Source organism: Coregonus clupeaformis, chromosome 14 (assembly GCF_020615455.1).
Source record: "Coregonus clupeaformis isolate EN_2021a chromosome 14, ASM2061545v1, whole genome shotgun sequence".
Lineage (NCBI taxonomy): Eukaryota > Metazoa > Chordata > Actinopteri > Salmoniformes > Salmonidae > Coregonus > Coregonus clupeaformis.
Genome location: NC_059205.1, coordinates 30,625,910 through 30,637,476, shown reverse-complemented (window position 1 = coordinate 30,637,476; position 11,567 = coordinate 30,625,910). Strand labels below are relative to the sequence as shown.

At 42.1% G+C, this 11,567-nt stretch overlaps 1 protein-coding gene across 1 annotated transcript; it reads left to right on the top strand.

Moving 5' to 3' along the window:
* Positions 1-995: 995 nt before the first annotated feature.
* Positions 996-7,663, top strand: mapre2 (microtubule-associated protein, RP/EB family, member 2). Its single transcript, XM_041896348.2, has 7 exons — positions 996-1,246; positions 3,130-3,257; positions 3,897-4,042; positions 4,312-4,531; positions 5,074-5,231; positions 5,674-5,832; positions 6,132-7,663. The coding sequence occupies exons 1-7, from the start codon at positions 1,125-1,127 to the stop codon at positions 6,216-6,218; spliced, it is 1,020 nt and encodes a 339-aa protein (XP_041752282.1). The 5' UTR covers positions 996-1,124; the 3' UTR covers positions 6,219-7,663.
* The last annotated feature ends 3,904 nt before the right edge of the window (positions 7,664-11,567 follow it).

Sequence of the window (11,567 nt, the reverse complement as noted above, 5' to 3'; positions counted from 1 at the left end):
CCTGCGCAGTTCCCAGACCTCAACCCAATAGAGCATCTTTTGGATGAGATGGAAAGGGCTGTTTGCAGCATGATTGTACAGCCGTCCAATCTGCAGCAACTGCGTGATGCCATCGCATCAGCATGGACCAACACCCCTGTGGAACGTTTCCGACATCTTGTAGAATGCCCCGAAGAATTCAGGCTATATGGAGGCAAAGGGGGTCCGACACAGGACTTGATCGGTGTACCTTGATGGGTGTACCTAATAAACTGTATATTCTGATTCAACTAATCAAATAATTCCCAGTAGTTGAATCCGTGTTTGTGCTCCCCATAGCTCTCCAGGACCAGGGTTGGTGACCTTATTGTATGATGAGCATCAAAGGCTTTTTTTCTGCTACACTACACTAGACTATAGCTAGTTATGATTGCAGCACAGCACTTTAGAAGGCAATAATTTAAAGCCATCACTGGAAGAGGATTTTCAGTGCAAAATGAATTGAACTGCTTACCGGTATGTAAAAGAAAAATTAACATTTCATGACTTGATAATAGTCCTGTTCTTGAAGGGCAGCATGTTTTGTTGCATTAGGCTCCATATGGTTTCATTATGGAGAGTAGAGTTCCAATTCAGAATTGGTCCAATATGTCCCGGTCATAGATTGAATATGATTCTTTCTGCATTTCAACAATAAACCAACCACCTGTGACCTTTTATTATTTTAATGTCAATGAAATCCAACATTCAGTATAATTTCCCCTAGCTCAAATACCGGAGAGAAGCACAATAGATGCATAATCTTATAATTTAGGCTTGTCATTTAAATAAATATCTACACGTAGGCCAGCTATTGCTATTGAAGCAGAGACACGAAATAAAGAAAACATTTCGCGTGTGTATGAGTGAGAAAGTAGCAATATACTATGTCCCTTCGTGTTCTATTAGTGGAATTCGCCGTCCACTGTCCAAGAAGCGCGCCCCCATCACCAGTCACGTGGTTGGTTAGTGTCCGCTGACGTCACCAGAGCCAGATTTGTGAAGAATAAGCAGACAGGAGAACAAGCCCGAGGTGCGGCACTTTATATCGCGTCGTCCTTTCATAGAGAGAGAACAGATAATCTGTTCAATATTTTAGAGACCCAATGCCTGGTCCCACCCAAGCACTGTCCCCAAATGGAGAGAATAACAACGACATCATCCCAACGGACGGATCCAACTGCATTCCTTACAGAAAAAATACAGTGCGAGGAGAGCGCGCCTACAGGTAAATCCGTGCAAATGCCGCATTTGGCGTGGCTTCATAGCAAGGCTTTGAGCAATAATAAGGTTGCTGCAAAACTCTGAATATTTGTTTCACGAGCATTGGATGTTTTCCACGCCATCTGCTCGATCCTTTTCAATTCTGTTACAATGTATCAGCTCGTGCAATACATTGGATGTATTCCCTTTTGGTGACTGTTTCTTGACCATGGCGTAAATCGTATTGAATAGGCCCCTGCAAGTTCACAATTATGCCAAAGCGAAATCGGTGACATTTAAACATAAAATAACACACATTGTGTGGCCAGTTGGAAATGGGACCGTTGTGGAAGAAACTAGCAGGTTAGCTTGATTCATTGTCAAATACACAGTTACTCTCTTGACTATAATTGCAATAGCTGCTAGAATATTCTTGCTGGCCATACGCTACCTAATCGTGTGTTCTGGGAAAAGGGGCACGGTTAATGTCTTAGCTCTTCCGTTTATTTTATGACATGGTTTTAAACCCAGTCTGTTCACATTATAAACTCTTCTGTTTGGGTCAAGTACAGCCAATGAGCTAACAAAGCTAGCAGTACATCTGCTTTGTTGACACGAGAACGGCTGTCCGATTTTCTGTCTCCCCGAATCTATCAGTGCACAATCAATGAAAAGGATAGTTGGAAACCGAACCTCCAGTCCACATTTTGTCCGTTTTTGCCATTCATGTTTAGGGTTTAACTGTTAGGATGTTGATTATGCGCTTGATGTAATTGTAGCCTAACGTTAGCTGTTACCATCATCTTATCAAATGGAAATGCTTGTTCGTAGCATTATGGCCAGCCCTGTGACAAGCGATGTAAGCTCATTAGTTGAATGTTTGTATTTTGAATGGTGGAGCAATAGATACTAGTAGACATTTGTCTCCTATGTCCTAAACACCAGGCCCGTTATTTTTGCGGATACCCATTTGAGAATATGAAATGTTGCAACAACAATTCGGGTCTTACATTTTGACATGATGTGTGCTCCCATCATTAGAATAAAAGTATTCCAAATACCAAAGCTGTGAAAAACTTTATTTTTTGCTGAACTTTACAAGGCTACACTTAAAGACAAGTTTTGCATTTACTGTGAAGGGTGATCAACAGTTTCAAACATTATACTATTCATGCCATTTGTTTGCAGTGTGAGAGCTTACACCACTTTTATGTCACTTTGCTTTGTTGATGTTTCTGAAGATAACATCTCAACTCACAGCCAGCTTCATTATGAAAATGACCGTTTTTAGCTTATCCCCATCCAATGTGCTCCTCCTTATCCCATATAGATTTTGTGCTACACCCATACTCAAACTCCTGTTATGAGTGTATTTACATGATTGTTTACAAGAGTCGATAGTGTGTATACATTTCAGTTAAGTTGGGCATCCCAATCTTATAGCCGCATTACTAACATGTTATTACATTACTGGACCTAACATGGGATATGCATAGAGATCAATTGTAATAGATGTTATTAAGCAATTTGACAGTGGGAATTGGTTGGAATGAAAATCAGCATACACACTGATCTCACAGAATTGGATTTGAGACCAGTGTGCCTTTATTTCGTAGCTCTGGTTATAGGCCTAGGTTTACTGGCTCGCTGTCGAGTTTCCCCTTGATGGTTTGTATTGTTGTTATCTGCCTTGCTTCATCTTTGCGACCGCATCACTTTATATTTAATGTTAGTAGTTGAAAATGATATGGTGGCTTTTATCTGTTGGTCAACAATTGTGTGTACAGAATATGTTGGCTAACCATTCTGTAAAAGAGATTACAAAAAAATCCTTATTTTGAGATGGTAATGTTTTGGAGAAAGTGAAATGTAACTGACTGAGAGGTGGCTTTTTAAAATCTTTTGCAGTTGGGGGATGGCGGTCAACGTATATTCTACCTCAATAACCCAGGAGACTATGAGCAGGCATGACATCACTGCCTGGGTTAACGATCTTCTCGGTCTGAACTACACTAAAGTGGAGCAGCTCTCCTCAGGTAAGAATAATTACCCTGTTAACCTTGCTGCAAACTGTTCTTCCTCCCAGACCGAAGGACCTCATTATGGGCTAAAGATATAGGCCTAGCATAGGAAGGGAGATGCAGAATGATACTGTAGGTATTGGAAGGGAGAGCGATGTCCATGCTTTTCCTCTGTTCCACACTAAGCTTCTGCTAATTACCAGGTAATAGGTATAGTCAAATGTATAGTCAAAGAAACCTGGTCTAAACCTAACCCTGCTCCTAACCTATCCTTGCTCTGACAGAGAAGACAGACAGTGCTATTAATACAACTAGTTTGCACACTTGCTGTGGCTACCATGCCATGGCTGCCCCAAGTAATCCAATATCTCCTGAACCACACACAGTCATGTAGCAAGGTGTGCTAATGGTACTATTTTGAGGTTAAAGCTGCTTGTCACTTCCAGCACTGTCAAGTCTGTTGTGTCTGGTCCGCTGTAGGTAGTGTTGTGCACAGGTTGGCTAATGGCAGTGCTGTGAGACATTTCGATCAAGCGTATGCCTGAAAAATATCATTTGTTCGTTATCATTAGTTTCGAACCTGTATCAGAAGAGAAACAAATTGTAGTTTTGTGTCACATCTTCTGACGTGGTTTTATTTTCATTCACTTGTAGGAGCGGCCTACTGCCAGTTCATGGATTTGCTCTTCCCTGGCTGCGTCAGTCTTAAGAAGGTTAAGTTCCAGGCTAAATTCGAGCATGAGTACATTCACAACTTCAAGCTGCTGCAGGCCTCCTTCAAGAGAATGAATGTGGACAAGGTGAGAGAATGAGGCTGAGTGAGTAGTGTCCTGACGGGACCTACTGTAGCTACTAATAACAGTTTACCATTAGATAGGGCTTTTCTTTAGTTACTATGGCTAGCCTAGGCTATATTTGATTGAACACACACAAACACACACACACACTCACTTTGCTCCTAAAATATATTTTTTTATGAATGTGTCATATCACGTGAAGTGCAGATTATAAAACAAGTACCCCAATTCTTTGTTCTTGATAAATTGTTTTCCTCTTCTCCTCTATAAAGATTATTCCTGTGGAAAAGCTGGTGAAAGCTAGATTTCAGGACAACCTTGACTTCATCCAGTGGTTCAAGAGGTTCTTTGACGCCAACTACGACGGTAAAGATTACGACCCACTTCAGGCCAGACAGGGTCAGGATGCCATCCCCCCACCTGACCCCGGTGAGCAGATCTTCAACCTGCCTAAGAAGTCTCAACACCACGCAGCCAGCTCCCCCACTGCAGGTAAGAATACCAGCCGCCTGAGGGGTATAACACAAAGCAGGATCAATGAGTTAGCCAGTTAATTTGCCTAAATACTCTGAAATAACAGTTTACTTTTTTAGAAAGATAAGCTTGAAATGGGCATGGTCTAATTAACTTGACAACCAAAAACAAAGTGTAGCTTTCTTAATAAACCAGAAAATGAGTAGTTAATTCTGGTTGCTGCAAGTTAGCTGGCCAGGAGTTTTGAACAAGGTGGTACTGATGAGTAAGGTGGTGGGGGGTGCCTGTAGTGGGGCTCTGCTCCCCCTTGGACTCAGGTGTTCAAAAAAGCAAAAAGCTCTAAATGCCATTTCCTGCAATCTTGAGCCTTAAATTATAACAAATAAAGTAAAAAATAGTTTATATAGTGGCGCAGCCAGTCCACAAGGTGGTGCAGCGCCCCTCTTACATTCATTTGGAAGAACTCTGCATTGATTCTATTTTGTAGTATACCCCTTTGGACAGCAGACATTGTTTATGTAGATTAGGAAACTGACTGACTAACCTATATTTGTGTTCAGGAGCCACCAGGGCGAGCGCAACAACCCCGAAACAAAACCCTTGCAGCCCCCATCCGTCCTCCAGACCCTCTTCAGCCAAAAGAATCCCAGTTGCAACGACAACTCTGGCCAAAGGAGAGCGGGAACTGGAAGCACAGGTCACATTGCTTAATGACCAGGTATAAAGCCACTACTACAGCATCATAACAATTTCATATATATAAGTTACTACAACAACGTCATTACAACTTAATATATCTAAGTTGGACTCACTGGTAAGATTTGTAAGAATTTGTAATGTTTTTGGCAGAACCAAAATGACAAGTAATTACAAATTGCCTTGAATGATAATTACATAATCCTGATCTTACAAGGATTAGATTACTGTTGAACCCTAAACATGAAAAGGATCCAAGAAACAAGTAATTGGGGATCAGAGGAGCAGCAGTGTATAACAGCAATATTTTTATGATGGAGCATATGTGACCATTTGGATTTGATTGACAACTGGAAAATCATTAATACTGCAAAATCAGTTTACACACAGACAAATTTGTGGTGTAAAGTCAAATAACAAGAGATGATAGGAATATCAATTTGTCTGTCTCATTTTGTGTACAGGTGAACACATTAAAACTTGCACTGGAGGGGGTGGAGAAGGAGAGGGATTTTTACTTTGGAAAGCTGCGGGAGGTGGAAGTGCTGGCACAGGAGCAGGGTCAGGAGAGCGCACAGTTCGTGGAGAGGCTAATGGAGATCCTGTACTCTGCAGACGAACAGGTCAATTGGCTGTTATTGATTGGCTCTTCAGTGATCATTCATAGGAATTTCCCAAAGGCGATTGGGTGTGGGTTGTTGTAGTGCAACATTTGTTTTAGATTCTAGAATGTTGGTACTGGTTTGAATAGTAAATGTTTTGCTACTTGTTCTTTTCTGGGGAGATATTTTCTTTGTAATCACAGGCCTTTGTTTGATTAATCGATCAATTGATTTAGGTTACCTAATGCTATTAATTACTTGAAAATATCTATGGTGGCTGTAGCCCTAACATTTTGCTATGACTGCTTGTGTCCCCTTAGGAAGGTGCAGGAGAGGGGGAGGGAGAGGATGTGGACCCAGGGGTCCATGAAGAGGAGGTTCCTGATGATCAGCAGGATGAGTACTGACTGCCATCCCTCCCTGTCCCCACCACCATGCCCTTTTGCTTTGTGAGAACTTTGTTACAGGTTAGATATTTTTGTTTCTTTTATATTTAATTTTTTCCCTCATGGTTTATTTCTTTTTGGTTTTCCTGAAGACTGAGCACATGAAGCAACCTCATGAAAAGGAGCACGACCCTTTTTTTTTTTTTTTGATATCCCTCCGCTGTTCTGCATTCTGTGTGTTTTGTTGACTGTCGGTGAAATGCTGTGGGCAGGTTGCTGTTATTACATACCGCCACATGCAGAAAAGCTCAGACCATCACAGAATTTTCCAAGGGCAGTGAAAAAGGGTGAAAATATAAGTCATTCAAAATTCTCGATTTTATTAAATGGTAGTATGGAGTAGACAGATATTGTTTTTATCTGACGTGTTACGTATGTTGCCAGCCTCGGTCGGTCCCATGATCCATCCATTATGTACGTTGTTTCAAAGTTAATGTTTATTTTAAAACTTGTACATATCAACCATATTAATCATGAGAATGCAATAAGCAAAAGCCCTGAAGGGCCGGTAGTAGCTCCTATTTAACCTTCCTCCATATGTTGCACTGACATTTTACTCTGGAATGGACAATCTGTCCATAGATTCTCACAATTCACACAATTACAAATTAATTGCAAAAACAATATTTATTAAAAGCTAAGAAGACTTGATATTGCCTCTACGCGAAGGGAGGCAGTACAGTCCATGAGAATCATGAATGAAAAGTAGTAGTTAGTAAGTTAGTTAGACCAATTATGACTAGTATGTGACTATCTTCAGAAATTCAAAGAATTTTGATAATCAGTGTGTACTCAAAAATGCCTTATTTGGTGCTACAGTGACAGAAACAAGGTTGATTCATCAGTATGGCTTCATCATAAGAGAAGGGAGAACATTTTAGTGTAGACTAGTATGATCACAATAAAACATTTTTTTAACTTCAAGAGCAACTAGCCACCGTCGTATTCTATGGAAGTCGGGTATATTTCAGATGTTTTCATATGATTTTTGAACCACAGGTCTTAGGGAAAGTTGTGAGTCAGTTCACTGAGTAATTTGACATACTATATTCCAAGTACGTATATTGTATACCCTTTCTTAATGTTGCATTTATTCTTATTGAACTCGGCAGTGCACCATAATGCTTTAGTCGTATATTGTGTAAATGAAAAGGAATGTAAACATGTACTGTCAATAATTATAAATAGATCATGTTTTTTCTTCTGATGTCCCACTCATTATGCATTCCCCAAAATGTGTTGCATGTTTGCATTTTATTTGTGAATAACTTGACCTGCTTTTTACATATTTAATAAAAAAACAACTATGTTAAGTGAGCTGTGTTTTGTATGTTGAACTTGCTATTTAAAACTGTTGAGATTTGGATGGATTTGCTGTAATAAAACCTTTCACCTTTTCAGTCAAAGGGAGTGTTTCATTACGTTGTCTTATCCATCAAATAACCAACCTTTATTATTATTATTCACTGCGACAGTAGATTGGAATGTGAACTGTTCATTTAGATTTGGCAGTGGTCACCAGTGATGAAATGGCTACCTGCTGGATAAAGAGAATGAATCCTGATGTCACGTCTACTCCCACTCCGGCGCTCGACGTCGCCAGTCTACTAACCACCGGTCCTGGCAACCAATCCTTACGCACTCCTGCGTCTCATCATCAGTCACACCTGGACTTCATTACTCCCTGATTACTTACCCTTTATATAGCAGTCTTTTGTTATCAGTTATCAGGCAGTATTGGTTATGTTTCCTTGTCAGACGTTTCTCTTGTTTTGTATCGTTCTATGTTCATTAATATTAAACTCACTAACTGCATTTGCTTCCTGACTCCTTGCGTCGATGTTACACCTGAGCTTTGATGCAGGAATCAATCAAGAGGTATTGATGCCCAAAACATGCTCTGGCTACCTGTGTGTTTACTGAAGGAACTGACTCCATTTTGGTTGAAAGAGTATCATATTTCTAGTGCTCCTGTTCCTGTCTATTGCATCGAAATAAATGTAGGGCACTGTAGAGTAGACTGAACCAATGAATCCTCTAACATTTGTCATTTTAGAACCAAGTTATCAGCCGCAGACTCAGAGGCCAGACAGTAGATAAATATCCTCTTGCTTTTCACTTGCTAAGTATTTAAACATCAATAAATCAACAAATATACTGAACAAAAATATAAACGCAACATGCAACAATTTCAACGATTTTACTGATTTACAGTTCATATATGGAAATCAGTCCATTTTAAATTAATTCATTAGGCACTAATCTATGGATTTACATGACCCCACCATCACCATGGGGCACGCTGTTCACGCTGTTGACAAACCTGTCGCCCGCATGACACCATACACGTGGTCTGAGGTTGTGAGGCCGGTTGGACATACTGCAGTGTTTCCTCTGGAAAATGTGTTAGCCGTGGGGGGGGGGGGGTATTCTACAGACACCCGACAAGGCCCAAATCCCTGTCATTCGCATGACAAAGAGATGGAGATATCGTGGACGTAGGTCGGGGTGCCTTGTAAGGATCCGACGGCGAGCGAGTAATCTGCCTCTTCCATCAGTCCTATTAGCCAACGTACAATCATTGGAAAACAAAATGGACAACCTAAGATCAAGGATATCCTACCAACGGGACATTAAAAACTGTAATATCTTATGTTTCACGAGTCGTGGCTGAACGACGACATGGATAACATACAGCTGGCGGGATATACGCTAGATTGGCAGGATAGAACGGCTGACTCCGGTAAGACAAGGGGTGGAGGTCTGTGTATATTTGTAAACAACAGCTGGTGCACGAAATCTAATACTAAGGAAGTCTTGAGGTTTTGCTCAAGCTACAGGGCTGTTTTGCTAGCACAGACTGGAATATGTCCTGGGATTCTTCCGATGGCATTGAGGAGTACATCACATCACGTAACTGGCTTCATCAATAAGTGCATTGATGACATCGTCCCCACAGTGACTGTACGTACATACCCCAACCAGAAGCCATGGATTACAGGCAACATCGGCACTGAGCTAAAGGGTAGAGCTGCCCCTTTCAAGGAGCAAGACTCAAACCCGGACGCTTACAAGAAATCCCACTATGCCCTACGACAAACCAGCAAACAGGCAAAGAGTCAATACAGGACTAAGATTGAATCGTACTACACCGGCTCCGACGCTCGTCGGATGTGTCAGGGCTTGCAAACTATTACAGACTACAAAGGAAAGCACAGCCGCGAGCTGCCCAGTGACACGAGCCTACCAGACGAGCTAAATTACTTCTATGCTCGCTTCGAGGCAAGCAACACTGAAGCATGCATGAGAGCGTCAGTTGTTCCGGGTGACTATGTGATCACGCTCTCCGTAGCCGATGTGAGTAAGACTTTTAAGCAGGTCAACATTCATAAGGCCGCAGGGCCAGACGGATTATCAGGACGTGTACTCTGACCATGCGCTGACCAACTTGCAAGTGTCTTCACTGACTGAGTCTGTAATACCAACATGTTTCAAGCAGACCACCATAGTCCCTGTGCCAAAGAACACTAAGATAACCTGCCTAAATGACTACCGACCCATAGCACTCACATATGTAGCCATGAAGTGCTTTGAAAGGCTGGTCATGGCTCACATCAATACCATTATCCCAGAAACCCTAGACCCACTCCAATTTGCATACCGCCCCAACAGATCCACAGATGATGCAATCTCTATTGCACTCCACACTGCCCTTTCCCACCTGGACAAGAGGAACACCTACGTGAGAATGCTATTCATTGACTACAGCTCAGCATTCAACACCATAGTGCCTTCAAAGCTCATCATTAAGCTAAGGACCCTGGGACTAAACACCTCCCTCTGCAACTGACTTCCTGACCGGGCCGCCCCCAGGTGGTAAGGGTAGGTAACAACACATCTGCCAAGCTGATCCTCAACACGGGGGCCCCTCAGGGGTGCGTGCTCAGTCCCCTCCTGTACTCCCTGTTCACCCATGACTTCATGGCCAGGCACGACTCCAACACCATCATTAAGTTTGCTGACGAAACAACAGTGGTAGGCCTGATCACCGACAACGATGAGACAGCCTATAGGGAGTAGGTCAGAGACCTGTGGTGCAAGGATAACAACCTCTCCCTCAACGTGATAAAGACAAAGGAGATGATAGTGGACTACAGGAAAAAAGAGGACTGAGCACGCCCCCATTCTCATCGACGGGGCTTCAGTGGAACAGGTTGAGAGCTTCAAGTTCCTTGGTGTCCACATCACCAACAAACTATCATGGTCCAAACACACCAAGACAGTCGTGAAGACTGCACGGCAAGCGGTACCGGAGCGCCAAGTCTAGGTCCAAAAGGCTTCTTAACAGCTTCTACTCCCAAGCCATAAGACTCCTGAACAGCTAATCATGGCTACCAGGACTATTTGCATTGTTACCCCCCTGCCCCCCTTTACGCTGCTGCTACTCTGTTTATTATTTTACATTTTAGTCATTTAACAGACGCTCTTATCCGGAGCGACTTACAGTTAGTGAGTGCATAATTTTTTTTTTTCATACTGGCCCCCCGTGGGAAACGAACCCACAACCCTGGCATTGCAAGCGCCATGCTCTACCAACTGAGCTACAGGAGGTTGATTATCTATGCATAGTCACTTTAACTCTACCCACATGTACATATTACCTCAATTACCTCGACTAACCGGTGCCCCCGCACATGGACTCTGTGCCAGTACCCCCTGTATATAGCCTCCCTACTTTTATTTTATTGCTGCTCTTTAATTATTTTTAACTTATCTATTTTTTACTTAACAATCTTTTTCTTAAAACTGCATTGTTGGTTAAGGGCTTGTAAGTAAGCATTTCACTCTTTCATTTCATTTCACTGTTGTATTCGGCGCATGTGGCAAATCAAATTTGATTTGATTTGAGAGGAGGGTCAGGTTAAAGGTGTTTATCCTCTCACTAGAGAACGCAGCCTGAGGTCCCAACACACTGAAGGCTCCCAGAAGCTCCAGGTGTTGGAACCTCCAGTTGTCACTGGTGTAGAGAGGAGTAGGCAGGAGGCAGTCGCAGGTTTAGAACTACTGAATGTATTTAAGTACCATAGATCAAAGTGGGACGAAACCCAAACGCTGTTGTGCTCAAAATATATCTTCATAAACAAAAAGGCACAGGGCGAACCCAAAGTGCAAAATATAAAGTACTCAGGAAATAGTAGGAGTGATTCCTCTCAGGAAAACAAGTAACATTTACAATGACCGACAAAGGTACATGGCAGATGGAGTATATATACAGTGATAGAGTGGGGATTGGAACCAGGTGTTAGTAAT

Bases quoted from the DNA above. Each gene is read 5' to 3' on its own strand.
- mapre2 (XM_041896348.2), top strand. From the start codon at position 1,125: ATGCCTGGTCCCACCCAAGCACTGTCCCCAAATGGAGAGAATAACAAC. The intron at 4,043-4,311 runs GTGAGAGAATGA...TCCTCTATAAAG, and splicing joins AGAGAATGAATGTGGACAAG to ATTATTCCTGTGGAAAAGCT. The intron at 4,532-5,073 runs GTAAGAATACCA...ATTTGTGTTCAG, and splicing joins AGCCAGCTCCCCCACTGCAG to GAGCCACCAGGGCGAGCGCA.